At 41.6% G+C, this 25,852-nt stretch overlaps 1 protein-coding gene across 6 annotated transcripts in view; it reads left to right on the forward strand.

Moving 5' to 3' along the window:
• The window catches only part of BABAM2 (BRISC and BRCA1 A complex member 2), a 399,311-nt gene that overhangs the window by 310,924 nt on the left and 62,535 nt on the right, over window positions 1-25,852 (forward strand). For 5 of the 6 annotated variants that reach the window (XR_004678467.1, XM_035000819.1, XM_035000822.1 and 2 more), the window contains exons 8-10: window positions 1,273-1,372; window positions 4,449-4,519; window positions 7,577-7,659. Coding sequence is in view for 5 of the 6 variants with exons in the window: in XM_035000819.1 (XP_034856710.1) it covers window positions 1,273-1,372; window positions 4,449-4,519; window positions 7,577-7,659 (254 nt within the window). In the remaining variant the exon portion in view is untranslated. Of the gene's footprint in view, window positions 1-1,272; window positions 1,373-4,448; window positions 4,520-7,576; window positions 7,660-8,929; window positions 9,084-25,852 lie in introns of those variants that run through there. The other variant, XM_035000821.1, reaches the window with a different exon arrangement.

Raw genomic sequence — 25,852 nt, forward strand, 5'->3', positions numbered from 1 at the left:
AAACTAAGAATGATTTTCTAGACTGTTATTGTGAAACACTTTGCTTCCATTTACAGCCTTGTAACTAGGGATTTGGTTAATGAATAATCACAGCGTTAACGGATCTTAGGGGTCTCTTTATACCCCATCATATTACAGAGGTGGTTTAAGGGGCTTTTACAGTAAGAAACGTATACGTTAAAATAAAATTCAAACAAGAAAAGCAAATTAGGACCAAAGGAAAGTGAGAGTAGGAAAGAAGATGAAATCAAGATTAAGGATGGGATGTGAAATGTATACTGTGAGGTTCTGAGCAGTTTCTTTAATAATGGTATGCTGGTTGATTTAAACTGAAAGGGAATCTCCACGAAAGTCCTGGAAACTATTTCTGGATCAGTGTTGTGTCTTAGTGCTTGGATCAGTGATTTTTGACTGTACCTTCTTGTTTAGATGAACGTCAGTGTTGACTTGGACTAGTTGCAGACTTTACCCATATCGACCTACAGACACAGGATGGAGCAGCACAGTGTTTCAGAAGAGGTTTAGTTAGTTGCCACCATTTAAAACTTGAGAACTTAAATCATCTGGATTTCTGGCTTCACGTGAAAAATAAGGGTCTGTGAAGACCAGGCTTGTGTTTCCACCATGGCAGAGATTAGCTGGAGTTGGAGGGTGGAGAGCCCTTCCCACTGTGCAGAAACTACAGTTCTCTGTGCTCATTTATATCACCTCCCTGGGCTGGGTGGAGCCTGGAGTCTGCAGCCCCTGTCCTACACCACTGGCCCCACACTAAACTCGAGGAGGCTAAAGCCCCAGGAGGCTTCCCCCGGGCAATAAAGCTGGTAAGGGGCAGAGCCAGTCCCTCCATTGCACCGTGGTGGTGCTGAAGGAATTCAGTTCAGTTCAGTATGGGGGTTTAAGGAATGACTTCTCTTTGCCCAGCACATAATGGAGAGTGTGGAAATGTGTGTGTCCATCCAAGGTCCAACCCATTAATATTGGTAAGACATTTACCCACGCCAGTCAGAATGTGCCAATTTGTCCTGTTGTGTGATAGAATCATTAGTTTTTACTGATCGTTAGTTGGTAGTCATGGGCAATCTGAACATGCTGATTTAACAAAACAGATAAAAATAAAGAAATGTAATCATAAAGTGAAGCCCATGTTCCCATCCTCATTAACTCAAGTGGTTGGTGGGCAGACGTTAAGAGAAGGCGAGTCTGTTTGGGGTTATCGCTTCCTACATAGCCAGAGCCCTAAGAGAAGTGTCCCTTGTACTCTTGTCCTTTCAGTGCCCTTGGAGGCTCCTCAGCTCTGCATATCCCAGCCTTTCCCGGAGGAGGATGTCTCATTGATTATGTGCCGCAAGTGTGCCACCTACTCACCAACAAGGTAAAAGCCGGTCTCCTGACCCTCCCCTCGTGAGGCTCCTCCCTCCAGCGGAGCCCCGCCCCCGCACTGTCGGCCTTGGCCTGCAGGCTGTCCTCTGCACCCCGTCTTAGCTTCAGCTGCCACCTGACGCCGGCCTTTCCTACTTCGAGTTACAGTTCACCCATTTCTCTCCCTAGTTCCTTGTGCTCCTTCTTCCTCTCCTAAGGATTCTGACCTCCCGTTTCAGTCTTATCTTCATCTTTTAAATTTCTACCTCCTCCTCCTTAAATTTCCTCTATGTCCTAAGTTTTTGCTAGATCTTGCACCTTTGAAGTCCTCCATTTCCCAGTTATCTCGTGCCGCATGCGTGCATGAGTGTGGGTGTGTGTGAGTGTGTGTTTGCCACCAGTGAGTATCAAGGTAATTCACTAGAACTGCCTTCACCTCTTTCTGCTTTTCTCTACCTCACTTTTTACTACTCAGTGCTTGATTCTCCACCTCCTGTCTAGGAGCAGCTTGCCAGAGTCCCACTCCCAGGGGCAAGATTTCCAGGTCAGCTGGTCCGGTAGGCAGGCCCATCAGGTTATCTAAAGCTTTCTCTTAGCTGCATGAATGAGTCAGTACATTGGCGACTAGCTGAGTTTACATAAATGGCTATTGCCAGATATTTCTAAAAAGTATAAGTATATACTTGTTAATGCCCAGCCGGTGTAGTTAGCTGAAAACCAGAGATGTTCGTCCACAAGCAATACTGACTTTCTTTCTTCCACATCGACTGACTCCGTTTGCTCAGTTCCCAAAGTACTGTTTCCTATGCTCCTATTGACTTGTGCTCATTGGCTTGGAAAAGAAATCTTTTGTTTGTCTCTTTCTTTCAAAAGATAGCTCATCTCTGTAGAGGAAATATTTTTAAAGTACAATAATATTTCAGAGGCTTCAGTATTATTTTTTAAATGTCAGGGAAACGAAAATCTGGCAAGTCTGCAGTCTCTGGGCTTGGCGCGGACTCCAGGGCATCTAACTCGTGGGGTGGTTGCCTCTCATTGGACCAAATTCCCCCAGCCTCTGCCCTCCTTCAAAACTGATCGGAGGATAGAATTCTTATTTACGTTGTGGGACTTTGCACTGCCTTCAAATCTGTGTCCCAGTATTATAGAGAAACATACAAATTTGGTCTTCCAGAACTGAGAAGAAAAGCCTTTTTTTAAAGCTCTCCAATTGAGATTAATTTCTAGTCATACATTTTCCTCAAAAAAAAAAAAAAAATTCTATTACCATTTTCCCAGATATACAAGAATCAGTCTGTTTTTCTTATCTGGTTCCCTTTCATTAATTTTACTTGTCTTTTAAAATTGATGTTCTTATGCTTGCTACAAACGAGGACAGTATGGGCTGCTTTTAGAAACAATCTCTTCAGATGAATTTCCATAATTACGTTGGAATCTATCTTTATAGCCAGTTTTGTTGTGGGTTTCTGTTAAAATGGTTTTCTGTTTTTAAAATCAAGTACACAGTACTGTTTTCATCCCCTTTTTAAACAAAGCCACTTAAGCAAACTTATCATCTGTTTTTCTTTTCCCAAAATAACATTTCTGATCCTGCATTAAGCCTGCAAAGTAAGCACTGTTTTTATAAATTGACATAAACCCCTATTATATAAATAGAATTGTTTTACTTCTAAAGGGTACAAAGTGGGCTATCACTACCAATTGTGTCAAGGTTATTTCAAGCACTTTATCTCAAGCTTTTGTTAGCCATGGAAACTCGTTGTGGCTACAGCCAATATAAACAATTTGGGGGGCCTCTTTCTCCCCTGTTTCTTTGAGCCATTTCTTGAGGACATTATAAGGAATGTATTTTTGTGTTAGTAGCTGGTGGGTAAATGACTAACTTTCAGATGTCCAGCTTAGTAAGTTCACAATTTTTTTTATAAAAACTGCCATTTGGTGATAACAAGGAAATATAAAAAGGCAAAATAAAATCCCCTATTGTAACACTCCTTTCCTGGATATTGGGAATTTGAAAAGAAAGAATTCAACGTTGTCCTGCCTTTTCAATAGGAGTTGTAGTTCAGCATAAAATAGCCCCCATTTGATGAGAGGAAGCTCTTCTTTACAGACAACTGCAGGTGATAAATGCACAATAGAGTGATAGAATTTAAAAAGTCGCCATTTTTCAGCTCCTAATGAAATAATTGATTCAGACAAGCATCTCCAGCAGGTACTAAAACCATGAGGTGAAAGGTTGAGAGAGGGGCTAGATCTTCACAGGCTTTAAGAAGTATACCCGCGGGTCACTCCCGGCGGCAAAGGGGAAACCTCCCTTTACAGTGGACTGGTCCTGTTGTAGTCCCCTTTACAGTGGGTAGTCCTGCTGTCGTCCCCTTAACCAGTGATCAAGCCCACTCTCACCTATGAGGTTTTCTTGCCAAAAATTTTTAACCTGAATCTAATCACACCTTTAGTCTAACTTCCAATTTATAGGAAATGTAGGGAGTAGAGGGAAAAGGAAGGAAACAACCAGAGAGTCTAGAATGCAGAACATCCTACATGACAACTAGCTCAATTTCTCTGAAAAGTCAATATATATCACATAGACATATGTACACACCCCAAGAGGTACTCTTATTCTACATTAAAAGACTTTCTAGATTAAATGCCTGATCCTTGATTATACCCTCGATTACACCCTGCCTTTAAAAGAATATTTTGGGGACAACTGGAAAATTGTGACAATGCACAGGATACTAGATGAAGTCAGAGAATGATTGCTAGATTTGTTTTGGGTATGATAATGACATTGTGGCTCTGTAGGAAAATGTCTTGTTTTTTGGAGATACACGCTCACCTGTCTAGGGCCAAACTAATTGTCATGGAGTCTCTAATTTCCTTTGAAGTGTTTCAGCCAAGATTGATTGATAGCTTGATGGGGAGGTAGATGGCTGGATGAAGCAGCTAGACAAAATATTCACAGTTGTTGAACATAGGTGACGGGGATGTGGGTATTCATTTTACCGTTCTTTCTACTTCTCTGAGTCTCGGAAATGTAAGAAAGCATTTGAGAATTCCCTACTCCTCATCTTCGGGTTCTGTTCCAGGTGCAGTATGTGATTCAAGGGTACCACAAAAGAAGGGAGTATATTGCTGCTTTCCTCAGTCACTTCGGCACGTAAGTTCCTCCTTGTTTAAACTGCATGCCAGGGCGCCTGGGTGGCTCAGTTGGTTAAGCGACTGCCTTCGGCTCAGGTCATGATCCTGGAGTCCCGGGATCGAGTCCCGCATCGGGCTCCCTGCTCAGCAGGGAGTCTGCTTCTCCCTCTCCCGCTCCCCCCTCTTGTGCTCTTTCTCTCTCTCAAATAAATAAATAAAATCTTTAAAAAAAAAAAAAAGAATATCAAGACTGGGGCGCCTGGGGCGCCTGGGTGGCTCAGTCGGTTAAGCGACTGCCTTCGGCTCAGGTCATGATCCTGGAGTCCCGGGATTGAGTCCCGCATCGGGCTCCCTGCTCGGCGGGGAGTCTGCTTCTCCCTCTGACCCTATCCCCTCTCATGCTCTCTCTATCTCATTGTCTCTCTCAAATAAATAAATAAAATCTTAAAAAAAAAAATAAATAAATAAACTGCATGCCAACAATGTCCTCGTGTCCTGATGACCCGAATGTGAGAGCTTAAGAAAATAGCACTTCGTGCTTCTACATACTAGCTTTTCAATGCCATTCTGAGTCTTTTGGCCTGTTGCTCACACTAAAGCTCCTAGGAAGATCGTTTTTAGGATCCTTTGCTAAATCAGAGAAGCAAATCTCTTCCTTGGAGCGGCATCATGACTAACCACAAACCCAGCAGTGACAAGGGCAGCACTACCTGCTTGTTCTAGGGCTCTTTACAGTTTGCACAGTGCTTTCACCTCCGTCTGCTCCCCGGAGTCATGAGTGAGCCAGCCATGTTGGCACAGTTGACTCAAGAAAGACCTGAAACTTTGAGAAGCCTAGTAGCCCGAGGGAAGTCACCCGCCTGGCCGAGATCGCGCCAGGTGGGAGCCCGGGTTCTCAGGACTCGGGTGTCCCGACAGGGCTCCTACTCGCAACTTGCCACCCAGATCTGGGGACGAAATCCAGCATTAGACCCAAAAGCCGTGACTCCCACTTAGGATTAGGAGGAGGCACAGCGAGGGAAGGGGGGCACCTGTGACTGCAGGTAGAGGGGGCATCTCCTCCTGCTGCTACTCACCCCCCCACTCCCCTCCCCCTTCCCGCCTCGGCCCTCCCCCCCCTTCCGCTGGGGCTTAGCCCAGGGGCACAGGGAACCTGTTTTCCCCAGTCTTCTTCAAAAGGTGGGGCATTCTACCCATTCAGGGGCACTGAGCACTAAGGGGGTCAGTGGTCTGCTTATATCCCACCTTATTCTGGAGAAGGTTTATAAATACAAAAAGATATATATAGTAACACAAAATTAAAATTTTAAATAAGGAAATGAATAAATTAGGACCAAAAAAGTGGGAATAGGAAGGAGCAGGTGAAATAAAGAGTAAGGTTGGCCATTCCCTGGGATATAATTTTATAAAGTGTGGCATAGTTATGGGGAACAAAATTTCTGACTCCTCAAAAACAATTTTAAGAAGTTTTCTCATTATCCCTAGTGGAAATTTTTATGCCTCCAAAATAGAACTGTCAATATCTAAACAGTATGACTGTCTCTCACATGAGTCTTTAATACTTATGATTTTTTTCAACTTTATTTATGAACATTTTGAGAAAGTACTGAGGATACAAACAGTGGTTAATAAATGATACCATTGGTCTTCTGATTTTTGAGGAAGATTATCTTTAATATGTATAATTAAAAATGAAGGCACTAGCAGAGTAACCTCCCAGGTAGGGTGTGTATCCCCCCTCACTCCGCTGGCACACAAGAAAAATAGGAAAACTGCATTTACATCTTTTTAAAAATCTCATTCTTGGGGCGCCTGGGTGGCTCAGTTGGTTAAGTATCTGCCTTCCGCTCAGGTCATGATCCCAGGGTCCTGGGCTTGAGCTCTGCATCCTTAGGCTCCCTGCTCAGCGGGGAGCCTGCTTCTTCCTCTGCCCCTCCCCCAGCTCATGCTCGCACTCTCTCTCTCTCTCAAATAAATAAATAAATCTTAAAAAAAAAAACCCAAAAAACTCCTTCTTTTTAAATATACATTTTGTATGTGTTTTATTATGCATCCAACACAGTAATATAGTCGTACCTGTATACAACTGCTAAATCAAATACAATTGCTATTATATTACTATACTGTGTGCATAATGAAAAGGATTCTGTGCTTGTTTTTACTTAAAGCATGCAGGATCTGAAAAGTTTAGATAGCAGTGTTGTAAAATACTGAGTTGATTACAGATTCATGAAAAGAAATATAAACTGATGAATAAGATTATTAACCTAAGTCAGAAGATCTGAATGATAGACTAACAGTCTTTGAGCAAATCACGCAGCCTTTAGTGTCTTAGTTCCTTTACCTTTACAGTGAGTTCCCCCTTCCTGCTTAAACTGGGAGGCCATCAGGATTGACAGTCTGATTGGCCTGACTCAGCCAGGGAGACAGCAGACGCCTCCTGGTGTGAATGACAGAGACAATGATGTCTGTCCTCAGTGTGTGGTTAGTATTGTCATGTTATGGTGACATGTCCCAGGCATCAGCTCTTGTGGAAAATGGGGGAGGCGAGCCTATCGGAAGTCTACCCAGGTGCTTCAGTGGTCCAGGGCCGTTCTCCTTGACATGTGACCCGTGTCCTGTGTGTCTCCCACCCGAACCAGCACCCACCCAGCTAATATGGCTTCTTTGTCTTGAGCCTGGTGGGGAGGACAGGGGCCACGAGTGAAAGGATTCCAAGTGCTTTGGAAGAAAATAATATAGATTCCTAAACTGAGTAACATTGTCATTGCTCATTACTGCTTAGTGGCTATGTGAAAGTGAGACTTAATCATCACCCAGAAAGTAGTGTCGTTGCTGACCTGATGGCTTCACTTGTCCTGAAGTCATAATAGTACATAGCAAAACTGAAACTTAAACGTAGATGCTGTCATTCCAAACCCCACGTCCTTCCTATGGTAACACTCCCTTAACGCTAAATGCGTCTCAGATTCAATCACCGTGATTTTATGAATATGTTCTTTACTTGGTTCCATCTCTCTTATGCCTTATTTTGATGAGGGTTTTTTCTTTGTGTGTGTGTGTTTTTATCACCTAGAGGCGTCGTGGAATATGATGCAGAAGGCTTTACAAAACTCACTCTGCTGCTGATGTGGAGAGATTTCTGTTTTCTTGTGCACAGTGAGTATACTTCTGCTGGGAGCATGTCAGCATACATTTGCAAAGTACGAAATCATATGTAAAAATGACTATGAAAACCTTTAGTGTCCTGATGTGGTATGTGGTTCCTTTTACTTTAGTATATTTACCCACATGGTCTTAAAGAGAAAATACCTCTAGACCAGTGGTTCTCAACCAGGTATAATTTGCCCCTCGGCAGATGTTTGGCAGTGTGTGAGAACATTTTTGATTGTCAGGATTGAGCAGGGCGGAAGTGGGGATTGTGGCTTCTGGCATGTCGTGGATAGACGGCAGGAATGTTGCAAGACAGTCCCCCAACAGCAGCAAAATTATCGGGTACAAGATGTCAGTAGCGCCGAGTTGAAGAAACCCTGCCCTGTGTCCTGGGTTCCAGATTCCTGTTTCAAAGCGTCTTCCCAGCATGAGGTTCCAAAACTGTCAGGATTATTCAAAACATATTTGCTTTGGTCATGTGGTTATCATCCTTATTAAGGGAAAAGACTACAGCTTTGATAATAATATAATAAATAGTTAAAAGGTGAGACAAGTTGGAATGTATTCCCAGCATCACTTTTCAGTTTTATTCCATAGACAGCCATCTTATTTTAAATGCTTGTTGTGTTACATTAATCAACGAGTCAGTAAACTTTGGTCCAGCTTTCTCTCTCTCTTTTTTAAATTAATTTATTTATTTTAGAGAGAGAGAGAGTGGGGTGGTGCAGAGAGAGAGTCCCAAGCAGACTCTGCACTGAGCATGGAGCTCCATGCGAGGCTCGATCTCAGGACCCTGAGATTGCGACCTGAGTTGAAACCAAGAGTTGGCCATTTAACCAACTGTGCCACCCAGGCACCCCTGGTCCAGCTTTCTCTTAATAGATAATTTGAAGTTTCTTCTGTTTATTTCTTTGTTATGTAAGAACCACTGACCCATGGTGCCAGGTTCCAGTTGCAAGTCAACCAAGACCTTTATTCTTTAGTAATTTGACATGGACAATGCCCAGTCTTCAAGCCAAAGACACAGAAGTTCCAGCTCTCCCAAGTCAAGTTACAGAAAAGCAGTGGGCTGGGGTTGACTTCACCTACTGGATAGAACTACCCTTGACCTTAAATAAACTATTCCAGGAAGAGGCGCTTTGGCCCTCTTTAGCCACAAAGGCATTGGTTTGGGGGTTTTTGTTTCCCCAGCAGACTGACGTTCTTGGTTGTGATTTGCGTAGACTAAAAAAATGGTTCTGAAATTCATTTGTCTTACCCCATTTCACACCAACAGACAGTAAGGGAGGAAAGCCTTCAATACCATGGTATAATCTGCACAGAGAGAACGGAGAGTTGGCTATGTTTTTAAGGTGTTTCCCAATGATAAACACCTTGCCATGCAGTGCTTCTTATTGAGCTTCTACTCTATAGCGAGTTATACACTGGGACCATCTCTTCAGATGCATCTGAAGAATGCAAGCATATTGCTGTGTATTAATTATGTGCACAGATAAAAAGAAATGGGAGAGGTAAGATTTTAATTTGGGTGTTCCTCCAACTAGTTGCACGACATTGTTCAAATCACTAGGACAAGCTTCCCTCCACTTGAGTTTCCTCATGTGTACACTGGGGATCTGGTTGTTAAGTCCTGTGGAGACACTCAAATATGGAGCTTAACCCATTACACAGGGCCAGGTGGAAGAGGGAGCCTCACAGTCAAGGCCTCCTGGCAATCTCCTCTCTGCCTGCCATCTTATGTGGCCCTAACTGGTACTTCCAGCCACCACTTTTGATTGTCGCCTTATGTGTTGCTGTTTTGTTTTTTCATTCTGAGCCTTAATTCCTTTGTGAGATCTCATTTCCTACTTGCCATATTCACTTTGTGCACCATCCTGATCCCAGTGATTCTGCCTCTAGCCTGGTAACCTGCCCCCAGATCCTGATTGCATCCTTGGTTTGTCTCTCATGACCCTGGACAGTTGCCTGGGTGATCCAGTTGGTATGACTCCCCTAGCGCAGCTCAGCAAGAGGGGCCTGTGCCCTGCCTCGAGTCGGTGGTGGCGAAAGTCAGAAGCCTCCCGGAGTGGCTCTGAGAGGACACAGAAGGAGGGACACACAGAAAGACAACTGCAAACGTTAAATTAGAGGAATGCTCAACCAAAGTGGCATGAAATCTCAGCTCTTTAAATGAAATTTACTTTGGTTGTCTAGCCGTGATTCTGTTCTCAAAAATCTTGATGTCAGATCATATCAGATAGAAGAAAAAAAAGATATTCTTAGCATTGCTCATTCTCACCTGTGCTTTCCACATGCAACTCAAGAGTCACTCTTCTGGTGGTGGCAAGCAAGAACGACGCCCAGGGATAAAGGAGTACTCACCTGCAGCCCCTGCACTCCCTTAGTAGGCCATTTGGTGTTACAGCACTTCTCGTTTCTGTGGAAGGTCTGTTCCCCAAAGGATGTTTCCCCTGGTACCACGTGTCCAGTATTTCTTACAGCTCCTTCTCCACCTTCTGTCTTAGCTTCCCCAAGCCAGACATGTAACATGCAGTCCCAAAGTCATATTTTCATTTAGTTTTGGTTACCTTCTCCAGAAATGTAGAACCCACGGGCAGTCTTTGGAACAACTACAAGGACTTTGGGATTCATTTAACTTACTTTTTCCAGAGTGTTTCCTCAGGCTGTTATTCTCCTCCTCCCTAGGCTGCTTGCCCCTTGTGTCTTAGCGTCACTGTCTACACTTACGGTTCTTGGGCAGATGTGACCTTGTCTGTGAATCAGGGGACTTGATGCTGTTTCCCACTCCATCATTAACACACAGCCTGTCTTTAAATAAATTATCCCTTCCCTATTGCTTCTTCTATCTAAAATGTAGGACTTGGCTGCATCAGAGTGACGCTTGGTTGGATAACGTGTCTTATTCCATCATGCAGTTAAGCATCTGACACTTTCCTTTGGAAGTGTCTGCTTGCTTGGTTACAACACCCAAAGGACCACTTGTTCCCTTTTTTTCTTTCCATGAGGATGGGGGAGTAAATACGGGCTGGCAGAGACTTAACATTGCTGTGAAGTATTCTGAGTTTTCAAGAACATGAAGGAAGGAAATGCCTAGAGATGGAGCCAGGCTTCCGGGGCTGGTTCCACTGCTAGATGGAGAGTGGATACCTGGCTGGACACCAGATAACATCCCTGCTCTCCTTCCTATCTCCCCCCTCTCCCAGGCCTGGGAAGAAGATGGTCACTAGGGCAGGTGCTGGTAATAATTCTGAGCATTTTGGATGCTAGAGGAAAGAGGCACTCGTCTCTTGAGGCAGATGGCTCTGACCTCACACTTTGCTATAGTGTCCGGAAGCAAGAATGCCCTCGGGGAAAACATTGTGCATATTCTGGGATCTCTCAGGAGACACTGCAACCTCCCCACATCCTGACAGTTTCAGGAGTGGGGATGTGGCCGTGATCATGGCCGTGGAGTTTTTTCATCCATTTATTCCTTCTTTCCTTCCTTCCTTCATCCATGATCAACATACTGCGAGACTTCAAACCATGCAAGGATCAGGGAGTGCTGCCATCCGAAAACTGTTTTCAGGAAGGTTTCCTGGCCATCATCTAAGAATTGTTTGTAGTGGCTATGGAGGTAATTCCATATTTGCCAAGCTCTGGAGGGAGATGTTACCTTTAAGCCAGCACCTTTTCAGAATGCTGGGTGACAAGAGAACCAGTCAGCCAAGCACAGTAACACAGAACAAAAGCAGTCACTGGGAGAAACATCAGCTCTTCTTCATGGTCCCAGAGAGGAGGCAGCCGCCTGTGGCAGCAGGATTGCTGCTTCGAAGTGGAGGGTATTGAGATCTGTGACTCCCAAGGCAAGTGAGAGAGCGTGTGATTGTATGACAAGCTGTCTTTTCCCATCACCCGTAAATCCTTGGTAAGTGACCCTTTGAGTCATCCAGCCTGGACCAGAGGCCATGTCTCCCTGGCGAAATGCCTGTTATTCTAAATCTGACCATTTGGGCTGTTCCGTTTAATTTCTTATCCTCTCTACCCCTAACCCAATCACTTTAACCCAATTCAACTGAGTTCTGGGTTTATTGAGAACCTGTATGTGCTCAGTACTGTGAAAGTTCCCAGGGGATATAAGTAAACAACTCAGGCTTGACCTTAAGACACTTAGAGTCTGGCATAAGAATTGGCAAACTACGTCCTGCAGGCCAAATCCCACCCTCAGCCCGTTTTCAGATGGCCCTCAAGCTAAAAGTAGTTTCTGTGTTTTTAGAAGGTTATTGGGAGTGCGGGGAGGAAGAATAGGCAACAGAGATGGTAAAGCCTAAAATACTGACTCTTTGACCCTATACAAAAAACGTTTGCAGCCCCAGGTCTAGTTGCTGAGAACAGAGATCAGATAACGGTGAATTATAGTGGTATGCATTTTTTAAAACAAATAGTTTGTGAGCTTGCCTACTATATGCCAGGCACAAAGAGACATAGGGCAAAGAGAACTTCATGTGTTTTATATATAAGAGAGAGATGTAGAAAAGGAGAGAGACCCTCCCTAGTGGAGTCTAATGAGAGAGACAGACAATAAAGAAGTAAACGATCAGATATATAAATTTCAAATGCTGACAAATACCATAACGGAACAAAGCAGGGGGCCACAGAGACCGAGGGGAGGTGTTGTTGGGTCGGTCAGGGAAGACCAGTTCCTCAGCTGAGGGGAGTAGACTCATCTCCTTGCCACAAAAACAACGTCTTGTAGACTATTTAGCAGCAACAAGCAAGATGGCTACTAGGTAATTCAGTAAAACCAAAATTGTGAGGTTTTTTAAAACTTGCTGAGTTTTTGGATGCAAATCACATTTTTATATAAATAAATAGATTTGAAGAACAAATCAGAATGATTAAAGTGATTAAAATCAGGAACCACAATGTTAAATGTTAGAATTCGTTTCAAAGCAAATCTAGAAAAAGTGTAGTATTATTTTAAAATTCATATGATTACCTCAGATGAGGCATATATAAAGATTTGTGGCTTAATTTTATCATTTCTAGTAGGAATAATAGCTATCAAAGCAGCAGGAACTAAAATTGATTGTGAATAAAAAGCGAAACTAATCAGTTCTCTTTATTGTTCAAAGAGATAAAAGAATATGGAAAAAGATAAAAGAAAATCTACTTTCTAAAATGCCTTTTTGCTTTGATTATGAGAACTATTGGTCCTTCAGATACTTTAAGCATTTTGGTTAATTTTTATCCTGTACTTCCTTGAAAGTGGTTAGCTCTGCTTGGTGAAGCGGTTTTTGTCTTTTGATTCCATACACAAGCACACCCTGTTCATGGTTTACAACCCGAATAGCTCTAGAGCTTTAGCGACCACTGTCACTGTTTTGATTCGAATTGAAACTCCTGTTTCATCTTCAGAGTCTACTTTTAGAAAGTCTTTTTCTGCAGTTTCTGACACTGGTGTGAGAATTTAATTTCATTAATATTCTTGGGAATATTCTTTTCATTCTAATACCTTGAATTTATGTGACACCTTTTAAATGACCTTAAAGGGCTTCTTGTAAGGAAGGAGGTTATAAATCAGATGCATGATACCATGTGGTGATTGCTTGCCCTGTACCCTCTCATATATATTGTGTGATTCCGTTCAGTTGTAATGATTGGATCAAAGCAATTGCTAAAGTGAGCTTATCTGATCAAAGAAAGGGCATTAAAATGCAGTGATTTTGACTTAAAAATGTATGCAGCTGCTTCGAAATTAACACATTGTAACCCAAGAAGGCATTCAGCTCAATGAAAGAAAGGAAGCTGTTTACAAAGAGTGACTTTTATAGTATTGGTCCAGTTCAGTATAACCTTCTCTTAGAATTCTAAAGTAGTATTGACGTTGGTGAAACAGGGGCGTTATTTTGGTGCAAAACTTCTGCTGTTGTTGAAGATAATAGAGTAACAGTAGTTAACAGGTGTTGAGTAGATACCGTGCTGTAGACACGGCTCTCAGGTATTTTGCATATACAGCACTGTGTTGTTCAATCCTCATAATAGTCTTCTGAGGGTAATTACTAGTATTACCGCATTTTACAAATCATACAAGTGTGACACAGAACTGTGACAGAGCTAGGATTTAAAATCCAGGACCTGATTCCAGAGCCCATGTGCTAAACTGCATTACTCTACTGTTTCAGATAATTGGTTGGCAGTTTCCCCAAGTATGTGATGAATTTTGAAAGCCTTTGGAGCTTCCCAGAGAATGTGGAAGCTCTAGGAACAGAAGTGTTCACCCAGGCACTGGGAGATATGTGTAGGCCATCTCATTTCTCGGGCCCATGAATGGACATCTCACCAAAGAGGCAGTACTGATCTGAAGGCAGTGAGGCATGAAGCTGGCGCTCCTCGATAGTGATGACGGGCTGTCCAGCTGTAAACCCCTGCCCAGCAGCACAAATACACCAGCTTGAGTAGGGTTTCACTCTGTGGCTATAAAAAGACCAAACTCTAATGGATTAACCAAAGCATTAACCACCTTTGACGATCAAAAACTAGATTTAACCTCTTTAGACATAGTGAATGTGGCCAGTTATAATGGCTCATTATACAAAGTCCTGCAAATGCAGAACCTACAAAGTTGGAGGCAAATAGGCAATGTCACTGTGAGAGTTGCCCAGGTTCTAAGACAGGAAGAAGTGGCAAGAACTTTGGCAAGCTGCATGCTCCTTTACATGATTTTGATTTTTTGTTTCCTAAAACAGAATATAATCCAAACATTTCTGTGGCCTGGATTTATCCTGATGGCCTGTGAATCTCTTTTTAAAAAACACTTAACAGTATGGAGGTTCCTCAAAAAGTTAAAAATAGAACTACCCTATGACCCAGCAGTTGCACTGCTGGGTATTTATCCAAAGGATACAAACACAGTGATCCAAAGGGGCACACGCACCCCAGTGTATATAGCAGCAGTGTCCACAATAGCCAAACTATGGAAAGAGCCCAAATGTCCATTAACAGATGAATGGATAAAGAAGATGCAGTATAGGGGTGCCTGGGTGGTTTAGTTGCTTAAGCATGTGCCTTCGGCTCAGGTCATGGTCCTGGGATCAAGCCCCATATAGGGCTCCCTGCTCAGTGGGGTGTCTGCTTCTCCCTCTCCCTCTACCGCTGCTCCCCCTGCTTGTGCTGTCTCTCTCTCTCTCTCACACTCTCTCTCTGTCAAATAAATAAAATCTTAAAAAAAAAAAAAAGATGCAGTATATCTATACAATGGAATAAAACTCAGGCATCAAAAAGAATGAAATCTTGCCATTTACAACAACATGGATGGAACTAGGGGGTATTATGCTAAGCGAACTAAGTTAGGGAAAGACAAATACCATATGATTTCACTCCTATGTGGAATTTAAGAAACAAAACAGATGAACATAGGGGAAGGGAAGGAAAAATAAGATTTTAAAAAAACAACAGAGGGAGGCAAACCCTAAGAGACTCTTTTTTTTTTTAAATTTTATTATGTTATGTTAGTCACTATACAGTACATCATTGGTTTTTGATGTGGTGGTCCACGATCCGTTGTTTTCGTATAATACCCAGTGCTCCATGCAGTACGTGCCCTCCTTAATACCCATCACCAGGCTATAGGGAACAGACTGGGGTAGCTGGAGGGGAGGTGGGTGGGGGGATGGGGTAACTGGGTGATGGCATTAAGGAGGGCACTTGAAGTAATGAGCACTGGGTGTTATATGCAACCGATGAATCACTGAACTCTATCCCTGAAACTTAATAATATACTATATGTTAATTAAATTGAATTTAAATAATTTTTTAAAAATTTTTAAACAGAAAAAGGGAAAAAACGCTTTTTGTTATAAAAAGTCAAACAAACACAAAAGTAGAGAGGAAAATATAATAACCCCCTCCCCGTGCCCATCTCCCATGTTGCAGCTTTGTCTACCTTGTTTCATCAATCCCTTCCTCCTTTTTAAATTAATTTTTTAAATCTTCTGGAATATTTTGAAGCAAATGTGAAATATCATTTCACCTAGAAATACTCAATGTGTATCTCTAATAGATAAGGATTTTTTAAAAAGATGTATCCAAAACAATGCTATTAGAATATTATAATACAGTAACAAATTATGATATTATTTAATATCATCTAATAACTAGTCTGTGTTCACCTTTCCCCATTTGTCTCAAACATGTTTTTTTTTTTTTAAATGGTTTGTTCATTGTTTTTTCCATTGGTTTATTCAAATCAGAATCCAAGTAAGTCAGGACCCATGGATCTTGAGAATCGTTCCTTAGAAAAGAAGAGATGTGGACCCAAATAATGGATGTCACCACCCAATTTCTTTCCCCATAGTTTAGTTAAGAAAATATGGAGTGAAATTATTAAAAACATCACTTCACTCATGGGCCTATAGAAGAGTAGGTCTGACATTTGTTTATCACTTTAATTTCAAAGTGCTTTTAATTACCACATTTAGAATATGAGTCCTGAGTCTCTGTATCAGTTCTGAATAGAATTCTTAGCACTAGAATGAATGGTTAGGGATTATCTAGCCCAGGGACTTCTAATGTTCTTGTGCCAAAGACCCCTTTGGGAAACCCTGTGGATCCATTCTTTGAACAGTGTTTTAAAATGCATTAAATAAAATATATAGCACTACAAAGGAAGCCAATTCTATTAAAATACTATAATCAAATTGTTAAAAATGATTTAATCATATGATTAAAAAATATGATAAGAGATATGGGCTTCTTTGATGACACCTTGAATAACAATATCCACTGGCAAATCTAATAACCCTTGTAATTTTGAAATAGTGATGAGCATAAAGAACATTTTAAGATATGAGCAGCACCTGCAATGTGATACAGAAGTATCTGTAATTTTTTTTTTAAGTTTTATTTATTTATTTGTCAGAGAGAGAGAGAGCATAAGCAGGGGGGACCTGCATGCAGAAGGAGAAGCAGGCTCCCCACTGAGCAAGGAGCCCGATGCGGGACTCGATCCCAGGACGCTGGGATCATGACCTGAGCCGAAGGCAGACACTCAGCTGACTGAGCCACCCGGGCGGCCCTGTGATTTCTTTTGATAACAAAGTTAGGGTACTGCTAACACTGCTGTAGACTGTTGCCTATGTTCATAATTGGAGGAAATGCTAAATTTTAGTTAAAGGTAGTGAATGTAAAGATACGCACTTTTCCTCTGCAAGTTCCCAGATGCCCAAGTTTGATCCAAGGTTGCTTGCGGAGTAGAGGGTGTATGGATCTCAGATTGGAGAATCTCAGAAAACTCCCTGTATTAGAGGTGGGATGTGGCTGAGTACCTAACCCCAAGCCATGCATAATGTTAGGGGAGAATAGGACTAGAAGCCGAGTTCCTGCAATCCAATTAAGCATTTTTCCTATGTTTGAATGGCCGAATTCTGAGATTCCCAGGCAAGGTAAAGGTAAATACTTTTGCAGCAATATGTTGTCAGTATTGTATTGCTGATACCTTAACACTAGCCTGAAGAGCTGAGTAATGTCCAACATAAGGAAAATACCGGAAAATAATGCTCAGGTTTAAGGTTTAATGACCTTCCTTTTGCATATTATATGCTCCCTAATTGCACAAGTTCAACTTTCCTAAGTCCATGGGGCATTTTTCCCCTACCTTTTTTGAGGTATAACTTACTATAACTTACAGTAAAACTCACCCATTTTAAGTGAATACTTTAATAAATGTTGGCAACCACATATGGCCACAGAACTAGCACCAGTCAGGACATGGGACATTTTCATCACCCTACAAAGTTTCTCGTGTGTCTTTGCAGCGGATCCCCTCTCTTGACCTTCAGCCCCAGGTAGTCACTGACCATTTTCTGTTATTACACTTTATAATGTTATGGAGTGTATAGAATTTCATAAAAATGGAATCAAACAGTATATAGTCTTTTGTATTTGACTGCTGTCACTTAGCATAGTGTTTGTGTGTCGGTATTTCATTCCTGTTTATTGCTGAGTAGTATTCCCTTTTTCCCTTCCACTAGTTACCCATTTACCAAGTTGATGGACATTTTATTTATTTCTAGTTTCTGGCTATCAAGAATAATGCTCCTATGAACATAATTTAAGCATAAGTCTTTGTGTGGACATAATGTTTTGTTTCTCTTGGGTAAAAGCCTATGAGTGAGAATACTGGATCATAGAGTAAATATGTATTTAACTCAGTAGTATACTGCGGTATTATTTTCCAAAGGGCTGTAACCTGCTACATTCTCACTAACAGTGTATGAGAGTCCCAGTTCTTCCATATCCTCTCCAACACTTGCTATTATCAATCCCTTTAATTTCAGCCATTGTAAGGTATGTAATAGTAACTCATTGTGGTTTTAAAGTACAATTCCCTAATGACTAGTGAAGTTGAACACCTTTTCATGTTCTTTTTGCCAAGTAAATTGTTTTGTGAAATGTCTGTTCAAGTCTTTTTCCTGTTTTAATTGGATCGTTGTCTGTTTCTGAGTCATGAATTCTTTATGCATATTAAAGCCCTTTGTCAGTTATATGTTCTACACATTTTTTCCCCAGTCTGTGGCATGCCTTTTCATTTCCTTAACTGTTTCTTTGAAAGAGCAAAAATTTTAATTTGATGTTCATTTTATCATGTTTTCATTTTATGGCTGTGCTTTTAAAAAAGTTCAATCCCAGCATAGTTAACATACTGTGTTGTATTAGTTGCAAGTATACAATATAGTGATTCAATAATTCTATACATTACTCATCATGAAAAGTGTACTAATCCCCATCACCTAGTTCACCCATTCCCCTCTCCCACCTCCCATCTGGTAACCATCAGTTCTCTATAGTTAAGAGTCTGTTTTTTGGTTTGTCTCTTTTTTCCTTTGTTTGTTTGGTTTCCTTAATTCCACATGTGAATGAAATCATATGGTATTTGTCTTTCTCTAACTGACTTATTTCACTTAGTATTATATCCTCTAGCTCCATCCATGTCATTGCAAATGGCAAGATTTCATTCTTTTTTATGGCTGAGTAGTATTCCATTATATCTCTATATACCACATCTTATCCATTGTCTATCGATGGACACTTGGGCTTCTTCCATAATTTGCCTATTGTAAATAATGCTGCAGTAAACATAGGGGTGCATATATCTTCTCCAATTAGTGTTTTCATATTCTTTGGATAAATACCCAGTAGTGGAATTAGTGGGTCGTATGGTAATTCTGTTTTTAATTTTCTTAGGAAACTCCATACTGTTTTCCACAGTGGCTGCACCAGTTTGCATTCTTACAGGCTGTGCTTTTAGTGTCCTGCTTAAGATAGTCTTGCCTCATCTAGTTCAAAAAGAATTTCTGCATTGTTTTCTTCTGCAAAGTTCATAGTTTTAGCTCTTTCAATTTCCATTCCATTTCAAGTTCATTTTTGTGTATGGTGTAAGGTAAGGGACATGGTTTATGTACTTTTTTCTATACTATATCCATTTGTTTCTGCACCATTTGTTGACAAGACTATCCTTTTCCCTTTGAATTACCTTGACACCTTTGTCAAAAATCAGTTGAACATCTAAGTGGAGGTCTGTTTCTGTAACCCTGTTTTCTATTCCATTGATCTGCATGCCTGTGCTTTCACTTTATAGTAAGTCTTGAAATCAGAGAGTGTAAGTCCTTCAATCTTATATGTCTTTCTTCAGAATTGTTTAGGCTGTTTAGATCCTTTGCCTTTCCATATACATTTTAGAATTAACTTGTCAGTTTTTTCATGAAAAGCTTGATTGGGATTGCATTGACTCTATCTTAGAAATATTGAGTCCTCCAATTCATGAGCATGTTATATGTTTCCATTTATTTAGGTCTTTTTTAGTTTCCCAGAGCAATGTTTAATAGTTTTCAGTATACAGGTCTTGTACATCTCTTGTTAAAATTCCTAAGTATATTTTAAGCTATTGTGAAGGGAGTTCTTTTTAAAATTTTTCATTTTCTGATTGTTTATTGTTAATATACAAAAATACAATTCATTTTTGTATATTAACCTTTAGTGGATTCCTTAGAATTTTTATGTACATGATCATGTTATCTGCAAATAAAGGCAATTTTACTTCTTCCTTTCCAACATGTATTTCCTTCCTTCTCCCTTCCTTCCTTCCTGCTGTCCTTCCTTCTCTCCTTCCTTCCTCCTTCCCTCCCTCCTTTCCTTCCTTCCTTCCTTCCTTCCTTCCCTCCTTCCTTCCTTCCTTCCTTCTTTCCTTTTTCCAGTGGCCTCCAGACCTGACCCATGCAATAGTTTACCTGTTTGTTGATTTAGTCCATCGTGCACCATGTATTGAGCACCTGCTGTGGTTCAGGCACTGTCAAGACTCTAGGGAGACCAGGATGAATGCCACCGGCTCTGAAATGGCTCCGTCTAGTAAGAACATATAAAAACAACAGTGAAACATTTCAAATGCAAAGCTAGGCATCCACCAGATGTTTTGAGAACACAGAGAAAGGGCACCCAACCTAATAGCACAGGAGGACTGTAAGAGCATTTCAGGCAAAGAGGCTAGCATAAACAAAGGCACTGAGGGGAGAAACAAGAGTCAGGAACTGTAAGTCACTTAGGATTTCTCAAATGTGTGTTGGATCCTGGGGAGTTGTGAGAGATTGAGCTAGAGGCAGGCAGAGCCCAGAATTCAGAGAGCATTGTATACCAGGCTGATGAGTATGGACTGTATCCTGAGGACAGCAAGGAGTTATTGAAGTTTGCTCAGCAGAGAAGTGATATATATTTGCTTTTTCAGAAAAGGGACTGTTTTGGTATTATGTAGAAGATGATTTAGGCAAAAGATGATTAGACCTGATTGAGAACAGTCATAACAGGGATGGAGGGGAAGGAACACTGTATTTACACGTTTCTGTTTGGGAAGGTGAAGAAAGTTCTGGAGGTGGACGGTGGTGATGGTTGCACAGCAGAGTGGATGTACTCCATGCTGCTAAACTGCACACTCAAAAATGGTTAAAATAGGAATTTTTGTGTTAATGTATATTTTACCACAATTAAAAAATGGAAACATAAAAAGACACAATTCATTAGTAGGCAGGCGTCTTACTGGCGAACTTTCTTCAGTCTCAGTCAACATATGGTGTGTTTCTCTAATTCATTGTCAGTCAGAGGTTACTGGTGATAAGAAGTGACCTCTAATGATAGGCAATAATAATAATAATGCTCTTGTGATATGTAAATAATATTATTTGCTGAGTGCTCACTCTGTGCAAAGTCCTGTGTTAAGTACTTTACCTTCGTAATTCCATATAATTCTCTCAACAGCCCTGTAGGACGGCTCCCTATCTCCATTTTACAGTAGAAGAAACTAGAGCACCTAGAAATAAAGTGACTTGCCAGACGTCCCATAGCTAGTAGTTGAAGGAAACAGCATTAGAACTAAGACCTTTTCATTCCAGAACTCTTATTCTTAACAGTTCACTGGAGCTTCCTAGCCCACGTGCTGGGGCACACCAATGGGTTGGGAAGAGGCCACTGATGGGCTACTGATCACTTTAGTTCTTGTGGGAGCTGGATCCCATGTCGGCAACCTCCGCTGGCCTCACACACTTTTCCCAGGATGCCATAAAATCACACCATTGTTCTGATGAAGCCGTGATTTGAAAGAAGCTGGGGAGCATGGTGTAACACAATGTTGTCTTTTCTGAAACAATGAGAAGACCCTAGATATGTATACGATGAGGGGAATCCCAATCCCAGTCTATGTGATGGGTAAAGATCCTAATTCCTAGTTCCTTTCTGCAAACTAGGTCCCACAGGGTTCTCCAGTGTTGCTTCTGATGTGCCCAGCTGTGAATCTGTGTCTTTGTACTCTGAGTCTTTTGAGCTCTCCAGAGTGTTGAAAAGGTGGATTAGGATTCCCTGTCTCCAGGGAAACCATAGTGCCTGCCAGTGATCAGCAGACTTTGCATACAGGTGAGCCTAGTGAAGATAATTGCAAAAAGGAATCCATGAGTGTGATTGAGGCCAGGGAATTAACATGCACATTTTAAACAATCTCTGCAGTCTCTGACCTAGACCATTGTTCCCACTCGGTTTGTTTCCCAGTACAGAGACAAATTTAGTTCCTTGCATTTTCCCAGTTAGTCTTTCACATTAGACACAGAGTCTTACTCAGCTTTATAGTCCTAAACATTTACTGGACTGGGGTTTGCCTTTTTATGTACTCCCAGGTAACAGGTGCATTTAACTCCATGAACATTTAAGCATATTCTTTGTGCCAGGCACCATACTGAATACTAAAGATCTAGGGCCAAATGAGACATGTTCCTTTTCTAAAGAAACTCACAGTCTAGGGGCGCCTGGGTGGCTCAGTCGTTAAGCATCTGCCTTCGGCTCAGGTCATGATCCCAGGGTCCTGGGATCAAGCCCCGCATCGGGCTCCCTGCTCAGCGGGAAGCCTGCTTCTCTCTCTCCCACTCCCCTTCTTGTGTTCCCTCTCTCGCTGTGTCTCTCTATCAAATAAATAAAATCTTTTTTTTAAAAAAAACAAGAAACTCACAGTCTAATGTACTCAGATTCCATGAGGCTTTTCCCAATGAAGATTGTCTTAGGAAGGAAGGAAAGAAAGAAGGAAGGAAGGAAAAGAAAGAAAGGAAAGAAAATCTTTTTGACTTTGTTAAAATTTCTTATTTTTCATTTGGCTGTAGTTTGGAAACCTCATATGTATTGTAAACTGTCTCCTGTGTCAGACAAATGAAAAAGAATTTGCAAAGTTTATCCTTAAGCTCTCGTTTGATTGAGACCTCAGAAATGAACTGTGGTCTGAATAAAGCATCTCCAAATGGTGCATAGCCTTTGTTTTATGTCGGAAGAATGAAGCGGGCTAAAGCCTTCAGTTCAGACTGTCCCATCACAGTTAGTCAATGAGAAGGTAGAACCTATTTGATGGGACAGCACTTGAACACTGTATTTACAAGAAGATGAAAACATGCTCAGTTGGCCTCTAACCAAGAGGACAGAATACTTCAAAAGACCCATTATTCTGGGAGATGAACAGCCCAAGATTGCAGACTCAGTGGACTCCACGGAGAGTAAACAAAAAGAGACTGTCTGCTCTAATGTTCAAAGACGGTTTACTCCAACATCATCCATTGTTTCCATTATTCCAGAGATCATGGGGGCTGCAGAAAACCAACACAATCAGAAAAGAATGGCTTCTTGATTTTGGCTTTCCGAATTTGATTCTTTTAACAACTAGAAAGTCCTTTGAAACAGCCCAGATTTCACAGTTCACTGGAGCTTCCTAGCCCACGTGCTGGGGCACACCAATGGGTTGGGAAGAGGCCACTGATGGGCTACTGGTCACTTTAGTTCTTGTGGGAGCTGGATGTTCGTTTTTTTTTTTTTATTGTTAATCCCCATACATTACATCATTAGTTTTAGATGAAGTGTTCCATGATTCATTGTTTGTGCATAACACCCAGTGCTCCATGCAGAATGTGCCCTCCTCAATACCCATCACCAGGCTAACCCATCCTCCCACCCTCCTCCCCTCTGGAACCCTCAGTTTGTTTTTCAAAGTCCATCGTCTCTCATGGTTCGTCTACCCCTCTGATTTCCCCCCCTTCGAGAATGTTCATTTTTTTTTTAAACCCCATATGGACCAAGGAGGTACTGATGAGTGGCTATGGGTTGAGTGGGAGTAAAGACCTCAGTGTCTATTTCTGGTCCCATTTTGTCCTGTCAGGTGAGTTAGATCAGGTCAGTCTCCCCACATAAGGTAATATAATTAAATCAGTTGTTGTCCTTCAAGTGAGCTAAGGCGCAGAAAATTGAAAAGCAGGGGTAGCTACTGTAGTGATTCACCTCGCACGACTCCTGAGTATTTCCAGTTTTGGAGAACAGGAAGGAGGTAGGACTTGGCCAAAATTTTTAGGCATGTGCAGGCTTGTTTTTGCGTACGCACGCACACATACACACACCCACATACACACACCCACACACACCTCAGTGATGACACTCAGCTAACTTAACACTCCTGGAACTAAGGCTTTGAGAAGAACAAAAAGTAATTGTCCCTCCCCCCCACACACAAAATATAGGGACCCTCCCTAAGAATCTTCCTTTTTAAATTTATTTTGTTGTTTGAATAGGCAGTATAGTCACCTAATAAAAAAAAAAAAATACACACTATGACAAAATCTCTCCTGCACCCCTGCTCAGTCCATCCTGTTTCTCTTCTTGTCACTTTTTTGGGAAGTATAGTTGACATACAGTGTTATAGTAGTTTCAGGTATACAACTTATTCGTGGCACTTTTATTGGTTTTTTTTTAAATTCAGCCTTGCAGAGTTTCTTCATGCGGATAAAATAAACATAAGAATATATTCTTCATTTCTTCACTCTTACGTGAAAAGAAGCATGTTAGATATCCAATCTGTGCCTGGAACAAGTACTTTTGATGTCTTGTTACCATGGATGTGCAATTCCTAACCCCACCTCAGTCATGGTTACTGAGTTAACACAAAGGCTCAGGACCTGCAGCTTTCCAGCTCTTGTAAATTTAGGTGGGATTTATGTAATGCTTCTGTCAGTCTCAAGTGGATATTAGAAATGTCTCTTCAATAATCCGGTATAAGACTTTACAGTATTTCCAAGTACTTTCCCACTTACCATCTCATTTAATTTGAATCTCCCATGGAGTTGGTAGGGCAGTTATTATCCTTGTTTTTAAGGTGAGAAAATTAAGGGTAAAGGGTGTGCATTGGGTCCCACATCTGGGTCTAAGGGCCATTCTCTATACCTAATGCTACTTATCCTGTTTTCCAATAACAAGGAAGAAATTGCCTTCCATAGTTTTGTTAATACTTTTCCGAATCTACCACATAGTCTTTCATGGTTTTTTAAAACTTTTTATTTTGAGATCATTGTATAGTCACACGTAAGTGTAAGAAATAATCAGACAGAGAGATGCTGTGTACCCTCTACCCAGTTTCCTTCAGTGCTAACGTCTCGAACAACTGTACTACAATACCAACAACCAGGATATTCACATCGACACTATTATGGTGCAGGGCATCTCCATCCCCAGGAGGATCCCCGGTGCCCTGGTCAGGTCCTCATCCCTTGTAGTTTTTGTGAATTTCCCCTAGAGTTTCCATTAAATCAGCCACCCTCATCCACTGACTCCATCATGTTCATACTGTTAGTGTGACTTGATGTCCGCTGCGGAGATTATTCCCTGCAGAGAAATCCTGCAAAGTTATAGTATGATCCTTCCCAATGAGAGGCAAGTTTATGTATTTAAATTTACTACATACTGTTCCTTTAAAAGTATCTCATAGCTATGAAGATGTAACTCAATCCAACATTTCAGCAAACAAAAGCTGAGGCTCGTGCTCTCCAGTTATCCCTACAGGTACATACTCCCCTTCCAGAGCAACCAAATTACTTAATCAACATGCCACCTCTTCTTTATCTCCGAATGAAAGACCTAAAGGAAGCGCCACAGTCTTGCCAGCCAGGACCCATTCCTTATCTGGCTGCTGTCAAACTGTCTGTAAATAATCAACCCAGAACAGTCCTCTGGGGGTTGTTTTCTCTCCTGCTTCTTCCCTTCTCCCCAAGATCTGGCCTTTGCAGTCTCCACCTACTGGAGGGGATCCTGTGCTCCCTGCACCTAGAATGAGTCAGCGTATGGGTACATACCTGCATTTCCAGGGAAATGGACTGAGGTTATCAAAAAAACCAATCTGTCCAACCCCAGATCAGAATCAAGGCATTTTATAGCAACCCCGAGAGCCGTGCTCTGGAACATGCAGTCCAGCTCCTTTGGGAAATACCTGACTGGGGAGTGACTTCGGTCTCCCGGGCAAAACGTTCACTTCTCAGACAGCAAAGCCTTTGTAAAAGGGAAACAGACTCCAAGCTGGGTGGTGATGAGATAAAGGCGGCCACTCCTGTTGGAATGTTTATCGTTTTGGTGGGGAGTTTGTTGAACAAGGTTTCTACCTTATCTGTCTCCTTTTAGATTTATAGCTCCAGAGCCCACAGACGGGAGGCCACAGATGTGAACACAGGCTGTGGAAAGATTAAAAACAAACCTAGGCTCTTCGATAAAATAATCTTGAGATATTTTGGGTTTTGTTCTTGTCGTTTCAGCGAAGAGCACGTTAGAGGCTCTAACAGAGCCTTGACTAGCCAGACTTAGCAGTACTTGGCTAACCATACAGATTACA

The sequence above is a fragment of the Mirounga leonina genome, unplaced genomic scaffold, assembly GCF_011800145.1.
Source record: "Mirounga leonina isolate KUSES-001 unplaced genomic scaffold, KU_Mleo_1.0 Mir_125, whole genome shotgun sequence".
Taxonomy (NCBI): domain Eukaryota; kingdom Metazoa; phylum Chordata; class Mammalia; order Carnivora; family Phocidae; genus Mirounga; species Mirounga leonina.